At 42.0% G+C, this 23632-nt stretch overlaps 1 protein-coding gene across 2 annotated transcripts in view; it reads right to left on the bottom strand.

The window, feature by feature from the left end:
- Nucleotides 1-23632, bottom strand: part of LOC139445907 (universal stress protein in QAH/OAS sulfhydrylase 3'region-like) — a 49386-nt gene that overhangs the window by 3997 nt on the left and 21757 nt on the right. Inside the window, exons 2-3 of one of the 2 annotated variants that reach the window (XM_071227165.1) lie at nt 4722-4802; nt 3041-3120 (exon numbers count right to left, since the gene is read on the bottom strand). In XM_071227165.1, the coding sequence (XP_071083266.1) occupies nt 3041-3120; nt 4722-4802 (161 nt within the window). Of the gene's footprint in view, nt 1-3040; nt 3133-4721; nt 4803-23632 lie in introns of both variants that reach the window. The other variant, XM_071227164.1, reaches the window with a different exon arrangement.

Below are 23632 nucleotides of genomic sequence, written 5' to 3' on the forward strand. Positions count from 1 at the left end.
CAGTGAATTGTGTCGGCGAATGTGTTGCCCATGTAGGATTCGTGAAATCACCCATGGTGTCATGTGCCGCAATCAGTGTGAAGAGTTGCGTCCCTTACATGTGCGAGGATCCGCTGGTGTTGGGTTCGAATCCCAGACAATCTCTCACACTCCCCCCCCCCTCACACACACACACACACAGTTGTCTTCACCACCTGACGTCGCTGATTACACTTTCTATTCACGTGCAGCTGAAAAGCCATATAGTACTTTAGCAACGTTAAACCAAATTCAGACGCGAACAAATGATTCTGACATGCCTTTGGGACGCAACTCTGCACAGCGATTTGCGACGCCTTTGACTTCGGTCCACCCTTGCCCCGAAACCTGATTATTTGCTGTTAGGTGATTTGAAATAGCCCTTTTTAGATGTAACACACTATAATTCTTGTTGAAGTTTTTGCTTTCAGATGAAATGTATTGCAAGAGTGTGTGTATTTACCGACAAGATTGCCAAGATTCATTTCCTGTGCACCTGTGTCCGATCTTATAGCCGTAGCACCAGGAATAGAGGAATACGCATATTTATGAACATGTTTTAATTAAACATGTTTCTGACATATACCTTTGACAACGTCTGCACTTTTTTTAGGAATATATCATTTTTGGATATCTGACAATGGATAACACCTGTTAAATTACCCAGTAAATAGAGAATCGCAACTTATTAAGAGAATCTAGCATCCGCAACACCCAGTCTACTGCCTTAAGCCAACGATAAGATTAATAAAGCTCGAAAAACGACTAAAAGTCAAATTAGAAGTCAAATCCTGTAAAACGTGTTACTAGTTCCAATAACGCCTCCGCTGCCAAATTAACGCCAACCGAGCCACGGTCATGTCCGTCGAGCAATCGTGTTTCAGTGGACTCATTCCATTTTTTCAAGATCCCCAAACCGCGTCAAACCGCCGATCAATTGCGTTTCAGAGAAATGTCATTATACTTGGAGGAGATTAGCTACATTATTTGGAAACAATCTGTGTAGGCGTTCGTTGGATTGTGGATATCTATAGGTGCGAAGTCTCGTTGGAGGTTTCGTTGCTAGGCAATGGATTCTAATGCCGTATCCGAGACAATTCTCACCTCCACAAAATAACAGAAGAGAACTAAAATCTGTTGTCATAACTCATATTCCGTATACTGCTTCCAGAGACAAAATATTGTTTAGGTTAATAAATCGCATGTCGTACGATGTGTATTCTGTCGCACCATTCTTCATCCGCTCGGTGATAATCACGTGTTCGGCAATCGGAACATACATACAGGCATATGCGATAATGGCAAATCATTTAATGCACTAGATAATATCGTCCTCTATTTTAACTTTTTACAATTTATGCAATGAGGTTGATAAAAAAAGTGTCTCCTACCATCCTGGGAGTCACTTTAAATATGCCGCTGGAACGATGTTTTGTAAAAAATATTTGAGTATTGTCCGGCAAACATCCGGTTTATTATCCTTAGGCTGTCAAGACTGTCCAGATTTAAACGAACTATTTTTCCTTCCTTGCATATGCCATGCCGCCATGTTGGAACGATTTTGAATTTCTGCGTAAGAAAATAAACGGTAATCAATTTTTATTATCTTTTGAAACCGTTGCTCTTTTCACGACATTCATGCTTGTGTTGCATACGGAACATAATAATAACTTTAAACAGCTCATCGCCCACTTCTTAACCTTTTGCAAACATGTCGATTTGGAAATGTGAAATATTTAAGGTCTCCTTACACAGTTTCTCATTCTGGTGGCATTACATCCTATAGTAAAATGTCAAGAAATCTCACGAGTGCACGATAATTAATCAACATATTGAAACTGTGGATTGAATTCAACCGGCAATCAACATCTCAAGCAGCCGGTTTCCCTACCTCAGGAAACAAACCCTCATTAAAATCACCTTTGGAAGAGTACCGGATGTCGAAGGGGATTAGGGATGGGGGTTGTGGGGAGGAGGCGGGGATGGTTACAAGAAATTATCTTTTCTTGCCAATGCTCGAAAAGTAAGAATGTTTCCAAAAGTAAAAGCAGTTTTGAAAAGCAGTAACGTTTTGAAAATCCATCCACATTATCTGAAAGTACCTTAGGAAAAGACCTGTTAAGTTCTTTTAAATAATAACGACTATGATGATGGGACACGGTTTTACTCCTCATTTAGCAATGACGCGATCTCATTAAAATCAGATGTTTTAGTCGTGAATTAATCGTGAAGTTCCGAATGCAACATAATAAAACCTGTTGTTGTGGATATTTTATCATCTCTGTCATATCTAAGCGTCATGGTGTCTACACCTATAAGGGTGCGCTAGGATTGAAATTTGGTGAAGAACTGAAGCCTTGTCGTTTAAGAAAACTGGCATCTGATTGGCTCAAGAACCCATGGCTTCTTCCCTTTGATTGGCTGGCGAAAGTGCACTTAGGGTTCATCGGAGTAAAAGATCTGATTTAATGAGATTGGGAACAGCATGTCGGGGTCGCCAGAAGTTCGCTTCACATGTTGTGAAATATGATTTTACAAGATATGTGTAGTTGTGAGAACACTGCTATGCAGGATATCGTATGTCATTCCGGGACAATCCGGAAGGGGAGAGTGGTGTCGAATTCTGCTGCCGGAAGCATTCGTCACCACTCGCCGCTTCCCGTTACCTGCAAGAAGACTCGTCCACCTATCAATGAATGTTATGTGCGAAAATACGACAAACCAATCAGAATGCGCGTATGACTTCAAATACTTGGGGCAAAGAATCCGCCAGGAATAATTTTTGATTTTACACATGTCTTGTATCTCCTACCCTAGATACAGTTAAATGTGTTCAATCCTGCTGTATAAATACCGTAAGTCCCGATGTGTTTTAAATAACATCTGGAATATATATGATATATGGGAGTAATATACGTGAATCATTACGCAACGAGTTGTCCCGGAATAACACGAGCTGGTCACGAATGTTGCCGGGGGTAGTATGTTGTCAGCCGAATGGGCCCGACTGTATGCAACTCACCCGACGTGACATGAGTCGTTCCTTGTACTTCTTCTCCAGGTTATCCACCCTCTCCTCCAGCTCGCGCAGCAGCGTCTCCACTACAGCGGGACCTGAAGTCGTGAAAGACATCAGACTTCTCAATGGCAAGCTCCCATGCAACAGATGACCAGCAACCCGTGCATAGACTGCAAGCCGTCAATACCACCAGCACATGCTGAAGTCCCTTGTAGCAGGCCTCATGCAGCAGCATAGATACTGACACGTCGCCAGCAATGGTATTAGAGTACGTGTCAAGGTCACTGATGGGGTCAGAGTAGGTGTCAAGGTCACTGTTGGTGTCAGAGTACGTGTCAAGTCACTGATGGTGTCAGTGTACGCGTGAAGGTCACTGATGGTGTCAGAGTACGTGTCAAGGTCACTGATGGTGTCAGAGTACATGTCAAGTCACTGATGGTGTCAGCGTACGTGTCAAGGTCACCGTTGGTGTCAGAGTACATGTCAAGTCACTCATGGTGTCAGAGTACGTGTCAAGGTCACTGATGGTGTCAAAGTACATGTCATGGTCACTGTTGGTGTCAGAGTAGGTGTCAAGGTCACCGATCGTGTAAGAGTACGCGTCAAGGTAACTGATGGTGTCAGAGTACATGTCAAGGTCACTGTTGGTGTCAGAGTACGTAGCAAGGCCACCGAGGTCATCAGTTGTATGTTTCAAGGTCCGTAATAGTATCAGAGTACATGTCAAGATCACCCGTAGTTTCAGAGTACATTATCCAGGAGAGCAATAGTCTTAAAGTACATGTCAAGGTCATAGTTATATAGGAGTTCACGTCAAGGTCACCAGAAAGTAGCAGAGTTCATGTCAAGGTCACAGTAGTATCAGAATACCTCTCAAGGTCAGTAACGGTATCAGAGTACATAGCAAGGTCACCAATAGTATCAGAGTACATGTCAAGATCACAATAGTATCAGAATACATGTCAAGGTCACTAGCAGTATCAGAGTACATGTAGAGGTCATAACAGTATTAGAGTATATAGCAAGGTCACTCGAAGTATCAGAGTTCATAGCAAGGTCACCAATAGTATCAGAGTACGTCAATGTCACCAATAGTACAAGAGTACATGTCAAGGTCACAATAGTATCAGATACATGTCAAGGTCACTATAGTATCAGAGTACATGTCAAGGTCACAATAGAATCAGAGTACATAGCAAGGTCATAAGTATTAGAGTGCATAGCAAGGTCACCAGAAGTATCAGAGTACATAGCAAGGTCACCAGAAGTAACAGGGAACATGTCAAGGTCACCAAGCGAAAAAGAAGCCACCACCACGCTATATATGGCTGAAGTGTAAGCAAACGTTCACGAGTGCACGAGAGATAATCAAGATATAACAAGCTTTCAACAAAGATGTATGTATCAGCAGAATCAATTATTCACATAAAATTTACAAAGCAGTGACTTCGTTATTTTTGGCCTCAGTGCACCTGAAAGTGATTATAGGAGTTGGTCGTGAGTTGCGTTAAACACCAAACTCTCTCTCTCTCTCTCTCTCTCTCTCTCTCTCTCTCTCTCTCTCTCTCTCTCTCTCGTGCACGTCTCCTCTTATACGTTTAGCATCCATCTTGTCCCTACATCACCCATTCCCTCCCGGGCATCCCCTCCCAGGCGTCCCCTCCCGGGCGTCCCCTCCACTTACTCGCCATAGTGAAGTCGTAGGACTCGGGGACGTGAATCAGCAGCAGGAAGTCGTCATCCCTCTGGACATGGTCGCAGTACCCTGCAACAGAAACATACAATGATTGATTGATTGATTGATTGATTGGTCCTTTGGTTGGTTGGTTGGTTGGTTGTTTGATTGATTAACTTTTGGCACCGTGGCGATCCCGGGATAGAAATGGTCCCCAGCAAATTATGCTAGTCGTAATTTAACAGACGACTTAAGGCATCGCATCGTCAGACTCGCTGACATGGTTGTTAAAGCGTCAACGTACCCGAGGCGTACGGCGTTGATCGTTGCTCATAATATCAATCACTGGATTGTCTGATTATTTACATGCCGCAACTATATTGCTGGTATACTGAGTGCGGCGTTAAATAACAAACAAACAATAAAATTATTGTTTTCGTTCAACACTTTTAATATTTACTCATATATTGAATGATAACATATTATTAAATGGTAATTCATTTTGTGATATAACTGCTCTTGCTTAATTTCAGGTTACTTTAAGGGATGGTTTCGGAGAAATCGTAAAAGAGAGTTATCATTACTGGTTAAAGCTGCCAGCTATGTGAGTGTCCACTCTGCCTCTTGTAAACAATTCTGACGTCACAATTGACCCTGTTACCATATTACGATGGCGGTCATAAGATATTTCTGACTGCCACACACAATGATGGCCCCCAAAATGTGTCCTGGTAACTTACAAACTTCTCATGATAAGTTCGTTACATGTGTCATCTGCGAGGTGTACGGGAACAAGCGGTGTACAATAACGTTCAGCCAGCACTGTCTCGAATATATTGGGACTCGCGCAACTCATGGTATTCGTCTTCAAGATAACAATAGTTCACTTCTAACGCGCATACTCCCATTTGTTATATAATTCAGTGTGGAAGACTGAGTTTTCTGAAGATGGGAAAAGTGATGTTTTTATTGTAGTGAACATAACACTTTGACGGAACAATGTGACTCGAGCTATATACCTCTCAACAAATTGTCTCCTTTTATCGTAAGCGTCTGTGCTGTGAACAAACTGTTGACATCCTTTTTACGTTAATTCCACACGGACAAGGTAAAATAATGACAGATGGCCATTTAATGAGTTAATATCCCTTCTTACCTTTTGTTATTCTCTTGAAAATGTTTCCTTATAAACTGTAACATTTTTGTTACTTGGCCAGCGTATATTCTTTCGCTTCTTACAAGGGTCTCGTAGGTTTCAAGAAAAAAAAATGGAAGCTGTTTTTGAATATAATCATAATTTTTTATTGAAAAAAAGAATTCCTACCAGCGTATGATTGCGTTTTTAATCCTCCCTATGAAGAACTGTTTCAAATCAAACCAGTGCTGATTACACCTTTGTGGGTCAAAATAAAACCTCATTTGCCGATGCTGCAGCCCGAGACCATATATTAGATCTATCAAAAGCTGCTTTTGGTAAAACAGTCCGCCACCTTTCAATTCCCTATAGTGATTTTGAACAATGCAATAAGGAATATGTTCGAAGTTTGGGGCAGAAACATTGTAACATCTAAGTACGTACAAATAAACTTCATAAAGTTTTACCCAAATTAGGTTATACCTACTTGGGTTGTCATTCTAGACAAGATGAAGTCATTCTCAGACGATGTCGCATTCATCAAGAACGTTTCACACACGAATGTGTATTGAAGGGTGAAGGTTCTCTATTCTGTGTCCCTTGTGACGAAAAGTTCAGTGGCAAGCATATACTGCTGGACTGCGGACATTTCTATTGCACGTGAGTCCATCTATTAAGGAGTTTAATATCAACTAAAGTTTTATGGACATGCTTGCTTGTTCTTTGATCTTTTGAATATTGGTTGGCATTGTCTTCTAGCACTGGCAACCAAACTGATGGCATGAATACAGCTGGGGAATCAGTCATGCAGGAAGAAGAAAGCTTCTATGCTGCAGTATCAGCCATTGTGTTACCGATGATTCCAACGTGGCAGTGCAGCCAATTTCATTAAAATCAGACCTAAGTTCTCGCTGCCGCTAAACAAAGATCTTTGTTTAACGATAGCGAGAACTAAGATCTGATTTTAATGAGACTGCTTGCAGTTCAGCCAACAAAAGACGATGTCATGGAGGCCAATAGCAAGACCACTACATAGTTCAACGATTTCAAGTAAAGTGGATTTCTAATAGCCCCAAGACATGAGTAGGAAAATAGACCTTTTACGTGACTATGTTTATTAGCATATATTTGAACTGTTAGAACAGTGGAAATGGCAGGTTTGAGTCTTATCCGAAGAGGTTGAATAAGTGATATTCCATGATAGAGATCCTCACAAAGTGGATAAAAGACAGTCATACGCATGGTTAGATTGATTTGAAAATAAGGATGTGATTAGTTGTAAAGTTTTAGTCGGCGTATTTGATCGACTATCTACAGGAGATGTTTGGAAGGCACCAAGGCAAAGTGTGACACCTTGGTAGTGGATATTATTAAGGATCAAGTTACTCTTAGGAGCACCATAAACGAAGGAGCCAGTTTGGAGCATGGCTTTGCATTTGAAACGAGTTTCAACAAGTCATTGACATATATGTAATATGTGGTTCAACAGTTAAATGATGGTTAATATTAATGTCCAAGTGCTTGGTGTCCTTTAAAGCTGTAATAGGAATGTCATCTAAAACTTGTTCTTTGTCTTTGTGAGGCTTGATTTTCTACGAAAATGTATACAATTAGTTTTAGATTTTGAAACACTAAAACCATTTTGTAATGACCATTTATGGATTATATTTAGACAGGAAGATGTTGAAATCATCCCTAATTTGTTTTCCCTTATAGTATGAATGTATTGACCCATGTAGGGTGATGCCCTGAAAACCCAGAAAGATTCAAGTGGTGAACAACACTATATAGCAGGAGACACATTCAGGTCGCTCAACAGAGACGGTGAAAGACGGTACTGATGGTGTTTATTAAAGGCTAAACAGGCCACTGAGGGGGATAACATCACACCGTGTGTGTTACAGACCGCAACCTATAAAACATAAACATCATATCACCAGAAGTTGGTGAGAAAAACTAAAGGAAAAGGAGACCAACAAAACAACCCAAGATAATAGAACAGGAAAAAATAAATAAATTAAAAGTAACATATATTTAATCCATATTTACATGAAGTCTAAGCATGTTACCATATTTACCAAACTCTTATAAAAAAACCTTTAAGTCCCATAACAAAACAACAAGCGCGAACTGCGCCAGTGCATCCAGTGCAGGATTGGTAGGGGTGGGGTTGGGTGGGGGTTGGGTGGGGGTGGGGTGGGGGGTGTTCGTATTAAGACTGTATCATATTTCGCGGACACCCATCACCTCATTTTATGTAAGATTTTGACATTAACTTCATGACATTAACCCCACACACCCCTCTATAATAAACAACCAGAACTTAAATAATGTTAATATTTAGATTTTGTTTATTTAAAAAGAAAACATCAGCCACCATCAAACATGAATGTATACTTTCTTTTGCCCGTCAGGATAGTTAGTCTATAGTCACGGTCTTCTCGGCAGCCACGGTTCGTGTAGTTTCATTGATGGATAGGCCCCCTTTACACATGCAGTCACCCATGCACATGCGCGTGCCATAATTACACGTTAATAGGACACCGTGTTAATAACAATATTTATTACATTGGGAACAATGAAAATGAACGTGACCATTAATACAATATAGACAGAAAACATTTGACGTTTCAGGTGTTCACGCAGGTAATGAACTATCACTGTTCCGATATCACAATACAATGTAGATGTAGATTTTACATGTACAACCAAAGGAAAAATGAAAGTCCACCTGTTTGCAATCTATACATCTATTGAATAGGTTTGTCTATATTTATATTTTCAATTGTACTGTGAAATGTAAACTGTCAACATAACATTACACTGGATCTAATAAATACTTACTTTTTCGGAGAGTGATAATTCATGGCAGAATATATTGCTCATATCACATTGGAAAACGCAAACGTTCAAACAAACAATTATAGTGAACTGTAATATGAACCATTGGACTATTTGTAAAAAAGACTCGCGTAATGCAATATTTATTCCTAACATATACTTGCGATACAGAACCACACTCGAATAACAATCTCTACTTTCATATTGCTGAATTTCGTAAATATTTAATTTCTGATTGACATAATAAAAATAAAGTACATAAATATGTTTTGGGGTGTGACAACCTCCTCTTACCGCACCTATGTATACACATAATAGGAACCAAGTATTCATGGATATACAGCAAATGTCGCGTATGGTATATGGTGGGCGAGGGCGATACACTTAAGTATAATATTTATGTGAATGTATGATAAAAAAATATCGCGCCCCGAAATGTTTTTTGTTACTTGTTTCTTTTGTTTGTATTTTTGCAAACACGGAACTTCTTTTTAAGTCGCAAATACAAATGAGGGGGTGAGGGGGTGGGGGGGTGGGGAGGGACGTCCGCGTGTGTTAGGTAGGAAGACATCACGTGTCAAGATTGTATATTAGTAAGGAATTCATTTAATTTTCCGGTAGACAACGACACAAAAAGTATATAATAAATAGGATATTTCATGTTTCGAAAGAAATATCATGTTCCCCTTATCCCCCCCCCCCTCCTCTCCCTCTCCTCTTCTTCTTTCTCCCCCCCCCCTCCTCCTTTCCCCCCTCTCCTCCTTTCTTTCCCCACCCCCCACCCCCCCCCCACCACCACCACCACCACCACCACACCACCCCGTCACTCGATGAGAGAAACTTGATATTTCACTCGACACATGAAATAGCCTCTATAGATGCCCAGAGCGCACAAGAGAGAATGAAAGAAACCAAGAGGTCAGGTCTAACACATCTGTGTCAACACACTGACTTCTGTACCTTCAAAGACCGAATTCAATGCTCACGCATCCGTTAATGCTTCATACAATTCCTATCCTGGCCAGACACGGGTAATCGTGTAACACGTAGATATATGGATCCTTGATAACAGGCGCTGAACTGGTGCATATGAAGACCATTCGTTCTCTAATAAACGGATATATATTTGGTGGCAGTGTTACGTTACGTTACATTCGTCAGACAGCTTCCAACCTCAACACGACTTCTCCGACGGTAACACCGATCAGCTGTCAGATGGAGACGTTTTCCCATCAGTCATCTAAGCCAGTAAAGTACATGTATTTGTGGAAAAACGTCCCTGATTTCAAACATCGGAGTAGCTGGTGGGTTTATGTTTTGTTGGCGATGAAGTTTTGACAATGCGATGAAAACTCCCTAAACTCGAATATTGTACATAACTCCTAATATAAATCCCGAGATTCTAGTGGTTCATTTTAATGAAGAAAATTATTATTATTATTATTATTATTATTATTATTATTATTATTATTATTATTATTATCATTATTATTATTTACAGATTAAAATAAAAAAAGCAGCAAAGAGGGTTTGGGTGATCCTGGCACAGTCAGGCTGGTTAGGCTCATCATCAGCTCAGGACCCTTGCCCCCTCTACACGCAGCCCAGAAAGCGAATGGGACTTCTCCCAGGAAGCGCAGCCTAGTCAAACCCACCCAGAACTTTTCGGAGAATGTGAAGACTCCCCAAAACTGCAGTCTTCTGCATTACCCAGATTGTCAGGTACCAAGATTGGGAGGTACCAAGCCTAAGGCTCCGAGAAGAATGGGGAGTCGGACAACTTGGTATTTTGGATACAAGCGTGACATTTCGAAAGCGAGGTCCGCATATTTGCCATGTTTTTCCTCAATCTTGTCAATCACATTAGTGTCAAAGGGGACAGAAAATTCAATGATATAAATGATTTCATTGGATTTATCAAAAAGGACAAGATCAGGTTTGTTGGCCTGGATACGTCTGAGGCTGTAAATGGGCCTATTCCAAAGAATTTTCCATGACGCCCTTTACATATTCTGGGTCGTACCATGGATGGACCTCTGCGTCAAGCATTGCGAAGACGGTAATAAAATGATCGAGCCACTCTATCATGTCGCTTAAGATACTGTGTTTGTGCCAAAGCTGGGCACCCACTGACAATGTGTTGGACAGTCTCATTAAATTCATTACATAGTCTACATTTCATATTCTTCTTCTTATTATTATTATCATTATTATTATGATTATCGATCCTCGGATCTTCCGCTCACCGAGCAGACGCGTTGTCCTCTAGAGGATGCACGTGACCTTCAGATACTAGGACGTGTCCGATACGATATGCGCATGCGCATTCACATCTAACGTTGGAATGCTTAGTTTCAATGCGTGGGAATATTTGTTTAGATTCAATATATATATATAAAAAAATCTCTTTTATATTTAAGAAGGAAATGTTAAAACATTATTGCTTGTCAAATCTCGTGACACGGAGTCCCCGAGCGATAGACGTTAGAACAACTCTACTGATACGCAAGAGCTTTGGGTATAATATTAATACCTTTCTATGGAACAAAACGGGAAACATGTCGCGTGTTGTAATCACAGGTTTGCAGCAAAATCTGATCATATACATTCAGTCTAGACCGAGAGAGAAACTTAGCTGTCTCTCGCCTAAACATGATGACACACCGTTACAACAGGAACGAGATGTACACCATCTACTGGAGCCCGGGTTCTCAGTTCTAAAGGGAAGGATGTGACGGTTACTTGTACACATTATCCCCCAAACCAGATATTGTTTACGGACTGGTCCCTTTACGGACATTTTGGTCTAATACCCTCGGACATTTACAAACCCCTACTTATGGAACGTAGCCGTCCAGAGTACTAGAAACACCACTCCCGGTCTAACGTTGCAAGTAATGGCGGCCACAACCATGATCACGTGTCGCCAGTGGCTGAATGTACATTGCAACTGCCTGTTGGGAGATTAGCAGTTGGCCGGAATGGTGCCAGAATGCCATGCCCAACCACCGACGAGAGATGGCCACGGTGATAATATACAAGTGCAAATATGGCCTTGACAAGGCTGTTATACTTCGGGTTTAATATAGCGTCCCCTTTTAGTACATCAGTGATGCAATTTCTGTGTATAATCACATTCTTTACAGCATGTTGTAATGCTATAGAGGTAATTGCTTGTGTGACTTGATAGCTCGGTTGTTTCATTTCACGGTTGACATACACTATTCTGGGATTGATTCTAGGGCTAAAGAGAAAGTTCTTACACAAAAGCCATAGTCAGTATTTAAACTGTTTTGGTGAAAACATTTAAATCTTGTTATATCAAACTAACTAATATGCCTTCAAACAAATGAGAGGCGGTGGGATAGCTTAGTGGTTAAAGCGTTCGCTCGGAAAGCCGAAGACCCAGTGAAACCTGATGATAACGTCCTGTATAAAATAAGGATATTGGTTAAGCCTTCACTCTTCCTGGGTTCCATTCACCACATGGGTACAATGCATGAAGCTCGATCATTTCCTGGTGTTACCCTCCGTGATATTGTGGAATAGTGCTAACGCGGCGTGAAATCACACTCACGCACTCACTCTGTCGTCAACCAGAGTAATGTGATTCAAGATGCCGTCGCGATTGAAACAAGATGGCTGCAACCGATAGCCCTGTCGTTATCGGCATGCAATCAAAATAAGGACAAATCAGTCAAGTTGTTGAATCTACTTAGTCAGATAAATTAATAATTATTAATTATGTAAATATACCCTGAAACATTGCATTCATATACATCTCACATTTTATAACCTCATGGGGATTCCGGGTAGGACTATAGATCCCCAGCAACCTATATGCTTGTGACCGGCGATTAAAAGGATCGGGTGGTCAGGCTCGGTGACGATGTTGCTTACATGCTGTCATATTCCAATTGGGTGTTCATGACATCAATCATTGGATTGTCTTGTCCAGACTCGATTATTTAAAGACCGACGTCATATAGCCGGAATATTTATGAATGTAGCGTTAAAGAACAAAAACGCACACAAGCACGCACTCAATTACGCATGCACCCGTTTTTTTCTGATACGGGTGGACGGATCGTCTAAGGCAACGCAATTCCCTGTGCAGAGTTGCGTCCCTTGGACATGTCAGAAGTTTATGATCCTGGGTTCGAATACCGGTTCGCCCCGGTTATGTTTCTAGGTTTTGTCACCACCATACCCGTGCTCGTGGGTTTCACCGAAGTTCAACTGTTCATGACTGGAATAGTGTTCAAAGCGGCGCTAAGCTCCCCTCACTCACTCTGACTATCCCAGTGTCTTGTTAAAAGAAAACAGCAGTTTGTTTTTGGGTTGATTACATCCTCATTACGCCTTCATCTCAGCTGTGAAATCCGTTAACCAGGGAGCTATCGAACTGAGAGAGTTATGCTCAGACGAGCGAGAGCAGCAACAGGACTCAGACAAGGCCCTTATAAAGCAGTGTAAATGACATCATAATATCTCGGTGATGTACGCGTTCTCACCATGACGTTAAAATACATTTTTGTCGCCAGATAGACACAGAAATCAATATTGAATGTCACCACGTTCTACATTGCAAGTGTCTTGTTCACACCTAGTCTGTGGGCATATGTAAAAAAATTAATTCTTCGAGGCAGTGACGTAAATGGTCTTAAAGAGTATATGATAGTAAATGTCACAGCAGATGACAGGGCTCCGGAATATTATATAGAGGTTATCACGCGAGTGTATTTGGGGATGGTAAATATCCTGCATTAGGAATAAAGCTCGCCAAGGCTCGCTAAATACATAGTGTTTATTCCTAATACAGGATATTTACCATCCCCAAACACACAAGCGTGATAATCTCTTTATCATATAATGTCATTCATTAATTCTGTGCTTCAAAATCGCTTTCCCTCTCCAACAAACATTACCGAAACATTGCGAGTTTTCCTGGAATGCGCGCATTAATATTTATTGCGTCACAGGGTAAGTGATGTGTCAGTCGGACAGTGACAGTAGCCAATATAGTTCCAACTGAAATCTGTTTCTTACACAGTGGCGATGCAACATATACGCAAAACAACAATTGTTTTTAATTGCCTTTCGCGGCAATCCATCGGTCTGTCCGCTAGAGTAACTGCCCTTTGTCAAAGGGAAGCTACTCTAACCCTAGTCTATGAGACGTCACGGCCACGGTCAAACGTTTGTGACAGTCGGTCTGTCCTGTCATAACGATAAGAAGTGTACTCAGATGTTCACATAGCGACAAAACGAAACAAGGTAACAATTCAAACATATTTCCGTCAAATCCAACTATTTTAATTTGTGGAGAAGGTTTCAAGCCGCAGAGGTCTACAAGCACAGATACGGCTACTGATCCCGCTTGGCTAGGCCTCATGCCCTCGCCAAATTGTTTCGAAATTTATATCTACCAAAGTTGCCAAAATGCCATAGCTGCGTGACAGTTAGACACAGATTTTCAGTATATGAGACTGTTCTTTTGATAATGATAGCAATTATCCCTGTAGTTAATCCAGATTCCCGATGGTTAATTCTGACTCGATCGCCGAATGACGAGTGCGACGCCATGTTTGTTTATAAACAGTGAAAGTAGTCCCTACTTGACCTGTGATATTTGCATCTCTATCCGCATATGACCCCAACGGATATCGTTTTTATCCGTTGGCTTTATCCTGCCGAGAAACCTACCCATTATATGATAAACTGTTTTACCCTACGTACCATTCTTTCTTTTAATAAATATATTGATATGTGAGTGAGTTTAAAGAAAACAAATCGACCACCTTCTCTACGTTTCCGAAACAATCCGTAAACCATGTACATGTAAATGAAAACAAAATGCCTGAAAGAGACACTCATCTGTAGAGTTATTAAGTTGGTAGACTTTGACCTTGCACTGAATTGATGGTGGTGGTGGTGCTGCTGCTGATGAGGTGGTGGTGGTAGTGGATGTTGAGATTACGGTGGATGTGATGTTGATGGCGGATGTTGTAGTCATGGTGGTGGATGCTGTAGCTCGTCATGTCGTAGAGGTAGATCCCCAGTGTGTGAACCATGTGAGATATCAATGACTATTGTTTAAAGCGGCTGTTGTTTGTTTAACGCCGCGCTCAGCAATATTCCAGCTATATGTAAATATTCGAGTCTGGACCAGACAATCCAGTGATTCACATCATGAACATCGATCCATGCTAATGGGATCGATGACATGCACCAACCAAGTCAGTAAGCCTGCCCACCCGATCCCGTTAGTCGCCTCTTACGACAAGCAGAGTCGCCTTTCACGGCAAGCATGGCTGAAGACCCGGAACTTGACGGGTAAAAGCGGCTGTGGCTGTGGTGATGGAGATCGGGGTGGCGGTGTCAGCGTTAGTTGTGTTAGTGTTGTTGTGAATCACCATGAATATCTTCATCACCCTGGCATTGGAGATCCAAGCCGCTTTATACCAAAAGACGTTAAAAGATGGTACTAGATGTTACCCTGCCTGGCGCTCATCATTAAGCGGCTAAAACAAGAACTTGTCGGCTCGGAGTCAGTATACTGTGTCTGAGTGGGGTATTCATGTTAAACTGCGGCATGGTATCTCTGTGGGATAGCACGCGCGTGCATGCACGTCGTTATATAAGTGCAATAATCTTGAACGTGACGTTAAACCCTGGATATATTACCTTGGCTATAATTAATTACTAGGCAATGAATTCAGCGCGCTAATGGATTTTAATTTGAGGCGCACGCACATCCATCTCTTCAACCTACATGTGTCATAATGTTACAAAGTACTGGGGATAGCGACACTCGGGCTTCTCATAGAGCCCGTATTCTTTGGCTTGTGTGATAAATGTACGAATGTTGTGAGCGTACCATGGACAGTAATCCTCTGTCTGCTGCCGTATCTTCTGACATCTCTCGGGAGTCACATGGTCATCAGTTCCTTGATGAAGCCTTAAGCCACATTCCAATATATCTCGGCGAGGAACATCAGAAATGGGCTTCACACATTGTACCCATGTCGGGAATAGAACCCGGGACTTCGGCGTGACGAGCGAACACTTTAACCACTAGGCCTTCCCATCGCCCCAGCGTCATATGAGTGACTGAAAGAGTGAGTATGGATTTACGCTGCTTTTAGCTATATTCCAGCAATATCAAGGCGGGGTCACCGGAAATGGGCTTCACACATTGAACCCATGTGGGAATCGAATCCGGGCCTTCGGAGTGAAGAGCGAACACTTTAACCACAAGGTACCCCAAACCCCTCATTGGTTTGAAAGACCGCATATATCCAGCATGAAATGACACTGTCTGTCACATATTGTTGAATAACACAAGCAACCAAGATGTAAATAACCATGGGTTGCACTCTCAATCATGCCACCAGGCCAGTCCTACCTCCAGTACCCACCATGCCAACAGGCCACCCCAACCTCCAGTACCCATCATACCAATAGGCCACCCCAACTTCCAGTACCCAACATGCCAAAAGGCCACCCCAACCTCCAGTACCCAACATGCCAACAGGCCTTCCCAACTTCCAGTACCCACCATGCCAACAGGCCACCCCAACCTCCAGTACCCATCATGCAAACAGGCCACCCCAACTTCCAGTACCCACCATGCCAACAGGCCACCCCAACCTCCAGTACCCATCATGCCAACGGGCCACCCCAACTTCCAGTACCCAACATGCCAACAGGCCACCCCAACTTCCAGTACCCAACATGCCAACAGGCCTTCCCAACTTCCAGTACCCACCATGCCAACAGGCCACCCCAACCTCCAGTACCCATCATGCAAACAGGCCGCCCCAACTTCCAGTACCCACCATGCCAACAGGCCACCCCAACTTCCAGTACCCACCATGCCAACAGGCCACCCCAACCTCCAGTACCCACCAAGCCAACAGGCCAGTCCAACCTCCAGTACCCACCATGCCAACAGGCCACCCCAACCTCCAGTACCCACCATGCCAACAGGCCACCCCAACCTCCAGTACCAATCATGCCAACAGGCCACCCCAACTTCCAGTACCCACCATGCCAACAGGCCAGTCCAACCTCCAGTACCCACCATGCCAACAGGCCAGTCCAACCTCCAGTACCCACCATGCCAACAGGCCACCCCAACCTCCAGTACCCATCATGCCACCAGGCCAGTCCTACCTCCAGTACCTTAAAAGGAGCCGACATAATCCACTTGGGCAAATCTTGTCGCTGAAGATGTTTCAATCATGCCGTTAAAGTCAAATCAGGAAAATTATGGGCATAATTTACCTTTGGCCATTTCGTATCGGTAATCAAAGGCGGCTGCTGCATAAATCGATGTCGGTGCTGTAAATGTTGCGGAGGTTACACAAACGTATTGGAAAACATGTCTCAACCGTAAAATCAATGTCCCTTTACGTGGACCTGGCTGAATGAGAAGTGACTATTAGTGGGACATGGCTTTCACTGGGAGTGGATTTCCAACTTGACTACGCAGGCAGTATGATAGATAGATAGATAGATATATATACCGTCATAACTGTGCAGGAGGGGATCGCTTTTCAGGAGCAATAGCGTCAGTCACGTATGGACCCGTTGAATGTGCGTTCTAGACTTTAGTCCCAGAAATAACGGTATCTTAAAAATATGTATCAACATTAAATCCAAATAGAGACTAGAACAATGCTGAATTTCAGGACCTGGGGCAATCTAGACTTGCCAAATCCTTCCAGACTAGTTTGTTCTTGTTCAGCTGGCGATTCAGCTCGGGTCGCAAAATGTTTCTTATAGCAACCCGAACAAACTACACCTAAATGCATGTACTCTGTATTCGTGTATTTCATATAAAAAACCCTTGCCTTTCACACGGCGATACGGTTTGATACTATAGACTTGATAAGGAAGCGACTAAATGAATAATGACCCATTTTGGTTCACGAGATTTGCATAATTTAAGATTCGAGGAAAACGTTTAATTAAGAATTGATTTCAATTTTTCAATATTGTTTTGCTTGTATGGAGGTATAAACATAAATGCGGATGAACACACTGTATACATCAGCGTTGCTGATTTTCCCAATGTGTGCACACCGGGTTTTACCTATATAACTCTATAAACGCAAAAAAAAAAAACATATTGGAGTCAATGTTATTTATACATTTTTTTTAAAACAAAAGAAAACAACAACAACTTCACAGACTGTTGTTACAATCATTAACACAAAACCAACTGTACACTACAACACGAAATTAAACACATCGTTCAGCGCACTACTGCAAAACAAGCCCCGCCCATTCTACTCGTATTATCAACTAATCAGTAAACAGCAGTACGTCAGATATACTTTACTAACACCCAATTAAAAGATTCACCTTCGGTCTCAATCTCATTATTATCAGATCTTAGTTCTCGCTACCAATACACGTAGAACTGAGGACATCTCATTACAGGTGTCGCCTTTGGCGAACTTTGGCCGACCAATGAAATGACTAACAGGAAGCGGACATTAGCCAATCAGAAAACATTTTTTTCTAGCTTTATGGCACTTGTTTAAAACTGGAGACGTCCAACAATTAAATCCAAACTACGATTTGAAAACTATTCAAGATTTGAAACTGAAAAAAAAGAAAGTTCTAGAATGTCTAATAGATAACCGAAATTGCATGCCAGTACTTTCCACGGACTATGGAAAGTTTCTTCAGTTTCATAATGTTTATCCTATGAAGCGAGAGATATAGGATGATATTGACGGAATCAGCCGAGCCCGTAACTGTCGTTCCGAATACCTCGTGTAAACGTTTTCGAGGTTGACTGATAAGAAAACACATTCCGATTATCACTTTCCTGATCTGATAATCAACGTTTTGATTGGTACATAGACGTCAAATCATCATCCGATAAGAGAAATAATTATGTTTAAATCAGTGTCCTTACAATTAAATCATTAGAGACCAAATAACTCCAACATGCAGAATGTTTCTGGGCGCTGTCTAGGAAACGGATCTGGGTGTGTATTGCAGGGACAGCAAGATTGACACAGATCTAATCAGATGTACCGGAACAGAATGAAAGGTCGCTCCGACAGAGAGGCCATTCCTGGAAATGGGGCCTGGAGTCTCCACGTGGTATTGACAGGCACTAATGAATGAGCGCTCGGCACAAAAGCGATGCCGTAAGTCATTGTGTGTTTGGTAAATATTAGCTCGACTAATACTATAGAATTCACAAGTAATTATCCTCTCCGACAAGCAGTGTTGTAGGTTTGCATGACTGATACTGATGGAGGGTTGTCATGGAAACATTGCCAACACTCAAAATTGTGTAACATGTGTTGCTGATTATGGTACAGTTTGTACAATTGTTTTTTCAAGATCTTTGAGAAAATTGAAGCCAATAATATATAAACACGTTTCGATTATCTAGATCTCTACCGGGCATGATACTATATTTGAGAACTTGTGTCGATATTAAGTTTTACTTAAGAATTCTATTTATGGAAGAAATATAATTAAAAACCGGTGTGCATACTGTGAAATATGGAAAGCGGATTTACAAAAATGCGCACATCAGTTTTTACGTTTATACCTCCATAAAGGCAAAAAAAATATTGATGTCAATTCTTATAAATAAATACGTCAACAATAATATCTTCACAGACTCCATATTTAATCATTAACATACAAAACAACACATCGTTCGCAATAACGCAACACAAGCCCCGCCCATTTAGTTATCAGCCAATCAGGAAATAGTAGTCCGTTATATATGTAGGCGTGGCCTACGTGATTTTCTAAAATTACTTGGCTAGCCAATGAAATGTCACGTATACATCTTACATATTCTCTAACACATGGTGTTTGGGTGTCACTGCTGTGGTGGTATTGGTGATAGCGATAGTAATGATGAGTGAGTGAGTATGGTTTTACGCCGCTTTAAGCTATTTTCCAGCAATATCACGGCGGGGGACACCAGATATAGGCTTCACACATTGTACCCATGTCGTGAATCGAACCCGGGACTTCGGCGTGACGAACGAACGCTTTAACCACTAGGCTACCTGACCGCCCCTAGTGATGATGATGGTGACTTTGATGATGATGACAGATGAATTTGCTGTTGAAATGATATTTCATTCCGATCCCGACACTTCTCTTGATGAATGGACACACATTGTTGGCGATGTTGTATAGCGTTGACAAGACGGTGATAGCGCTTGAGAGAATAATTGAATTATGATCTACTTTGATTGATTGGATAGGCCATGACTGCACCAACACACCGCCACTGCTCTGACAGGAGAACATTCTCATTTGATTACGTCCATTTAAGGTGCACGGCTCTCGCGAGATCACGTCTGAGTCGGTACTTTGTCTGGCCGGATACGAGGCAAACATAAACAAGCACATGACGAGCAGCCCGGTATTGTGTAAGACCACTAATAGACTAAAAGCAGACTTAAATAATCCATAGGAGCTGCACTTCATCACCGTCTTTACTGTGGTGGCAGGAGGGCATGAAGGTGACGGCCGTATCAAAGGGGAGATAATTCGACATCGAGGTCATTGTGAACTGTAAATGTCAGACAAGAAGACAACATGACTCTGTTTTATAACATTATTTGACAGACACCTACACAACAGACCATTCAAAGATGGAAAAAAATGAAATACTGTATGAAGAAGGTCTTGAAACATTGAATTTCCAATCTCGAATTATAGCGAGAATTATTTTAGAGAAATTGAGACTGATACAGTCCAGATTACACCTTGTAAATACTATTTTATTTTTTAAGTTATTTTAATGTCAGAAAGACGTTTTTATTTCAAAACAGAATAAGTTGCTCTAGATTGAAATGTTAAACCACCCATCATATATGATATCATGACGGCGAGCTGTCTATCCTGCGCTGTCTACCACACAGCTACATCGCAACAAGCACCAATGCCCTGTATGGACGTGTTGATTCTAAGGGATGTGAAGGGTGTATAACAATGTCATCCCAACCATCTTCCGAGGCAAGGGAGTTAACTGACTATAAAAGTCCAGTTTCCAGTTGCCTCGGGAAGATGTATCCTAACGGAAACCATAAAAAGTGGGAAAGAACGCATGGCCAGTTAATGCTAAATTTAAGTCATAAATGAGTCCGCAAGTCGATTGTATGTTATGCTGATCGAATTATGTACTAAATGCATCAATATAACGAAGATTGATCCGAGAAAAGGGCATATCCTCAGCAAGCAGATTGATCAATGACCAAAATTCCAAGAACGGTCAGTAACAAGGAATAACAGTCCCCTTCTTACCGACACAAACTCCCTCGGGATCATTCTCTGCCCGACCGCCTCCATGGTGCTGTGAATAGAGCGTCTGTGAGAGAATGGCAGGTCGATTGTTCGATCCCTGTCCTTGCCTAACCAAATACTTTAAAATATGGTACGTGTTGTTACCCTGCCTGACACTCGGCATTAAGAGCATAAAACATGGACTGGCCAACTCGGAGTCAGTATACTGTGTACTGTGTCTGAGTTGGGTATCCATGTTAAACTACGGCATGGTATCTCAGCGGTAGCTCAGTAAAACCAGCGTACGTCCGTACTAGTACATGCAGCCACACAGACACACGTATGAACCTCGCCTCACCTCGTCCCGCCCCGCCCCGCCCCGCCCCGCCCGGTACAGCAACAAGAGCCTGATAATAACGATGGCGATAAGACTATGAGCGACGTCTGACACATGCCACAGTTTGAAGTACAAAGGATTTCCATTTCTTCACCCGTACTCAATAAATGACATTATCTATTATCAAAAACCAATAAATCCATTATGAATCCTAACAGGGGCATCACATGTTTGTCTTCATCGCAGAATCATTACAAACAGAAAGCAGCTGAAAAATAGTATTTCTCTTTTGATACGTAGAATTACGATAAAAAGCATCGCAGTGAGGCCCCACTGAACTTAAAAACCACCACAGTGACAACGTTTGATTTGGAAATAATGAATAGGTGTGAAATAATTATCACTCACCAGTAAGTTCCTAGCAACACGTAAACACTATTTTTACAAACAGACACGAAAATGGTGGAAATAGAAAATCCATTTTTGCAAGACCGAATTATTATGGACAAGCATATTACCCATTAGCTCGCTCAATACACATTCAACACACGTATCACTTCAGGACAATATGATTGTCGAGTGCTGTGATGAGGTAGACGGTTTACTTCCAGTGGATGAAGGGAGACGATACTGGTTTGAATAGAAAGACTAGGACTCACTGAGACCATTATGTGGAAACAACGACGAACCGAAAGGTCAGAGGTCATAATACAGACGTGAAACTCCCTTGACAAATTTCTCCACCAATATTATAATCGTGTATCAATATGATATGTTATGTTTGCATAGCGTCCAACAATATTATTTTAACTCTGCTACGTTTTATAATTTTGCGTGTCAATTATATAATATTGCAATTGAACATCACGTCTTAAACACCTTCACAACAGGCATTGGAATCAGTAAAGCGGTCTTCATGCTGAATTCCTATTATGTATCACGTGTACAGACGCTTTCCTGTACAGTGTGGAGGTGATATAAACGTCGGGATTCAAAATAAGATAAAGAGGCTATTGATATATTAAAAGCAGTCATCGAGTCATGCTCAAAGGCTGGACCACCCGAGCTTCCCGAGGCAAGGGAGTTAACTGAGTTTACACCCTTGCCGAACTAGGCTGGAGTTCCTTGGCTCGAACGCAGCCGTAGCCAGAAGTGGCAATCACGAATTATATGTCCCTTCTATGTCCCCCTCCCCCATACTCACCCCACCCCCCATCCCCCACTCCCCACCCCTCTACTGACCACCCAGTTGACGATACCCATGCTCTGCAAATCCTGCAATCGAACGAATTCGTCACGGCGGTTGCCATGTTTTCTATGAACCGGATGTGGATTTCGTCACGGGATGTTGATTGGACTATGCATAGACACGTTAGTCCAGCCAAGATGTAACTCCATCATTCCAGCCTAGTTCGGCAAGGGTGGAAACTGAATTTGTAAAGTCAGTTAAGTGCCTTGCCTCGTTAAGATGGGATGACCCAGAGTGAGACGTGGCCTATAATAGAATTCCCTTTCTGCAGACATCAGAGGTAAAACATATTGACTGACTGTACCAAAGACACCAGTAAATGTGAACATTGGGCCCAGTGTTAGTTACTCCAGCCTAAACCCGTTTATGAAATGGTCGCTTGACATTAAGCAAGATACTTTCAAGTGGATAATCATCTACATCTACAGGGGCGGTTGGGTAGCCAAGTTGTTAAAGCGTTCGCTCATCAGGCTGAAAGCCCGTGTTCGATTTTCAACAAGGGTACAATGTGTGAACCCATTTCTGATATCCCCCGCCATGATATTGCTGGAATATTGTTAAAAGCGGCATAAAACCATACGCACTCACTGTATTTATCCATTCATGAAAATAGATTATCATGTTTTTGCCGAATCAAGTTTTATTTATTTGATATATTTGTTATGCTCACTGATAACTCAGTCGACACGACCGTTTTAGCTTAAAGAAATACACCCAAATTTAACAACACAAACTCATCTTTTCTCGCAAAGCGCCATATCGAATTTAGCCATGCCACGCATTTAGGTATATATAGTATTACAAATATTATGTAATCGGAGAGAACAGGGATTCGAACCCAAAATCATAGGTTTCTGGCGTGCCCAAGGGACGCAACTCTGCACGGGGAATCGCGGCGCCTCAGACGACTGGGCCAGCCGTATCCCCTTGTCGTAAGAGGCGACTAGCGGGATCGGGTGGTCAGGCTCGCAGACTTGGTTGATGTATCCCAAGTACATGGATCGATGCTCATGATATCAATGGGCACACACATCTAAAGTCGCTAAGGTCACTGACACGTCACATTCATGGCGTGT

Source organism: Haliotis cracherodii, unplaced genomic scaffold (genome assembly GCF_022045235.1).
Source record: "Haliotis cracherodii isolate W230 unplaced genomic scaffold, xgHalCrac1.p SCAF_6, whole genome shotgun sequence".
In the NCBI taxonomy this organism is placed as follows: Eukaryota; Metazoa; Mollusca; class Gastropoda; order Lepetellida; family Haliotidae; genus Haliotis; species Haliotis cracherodii.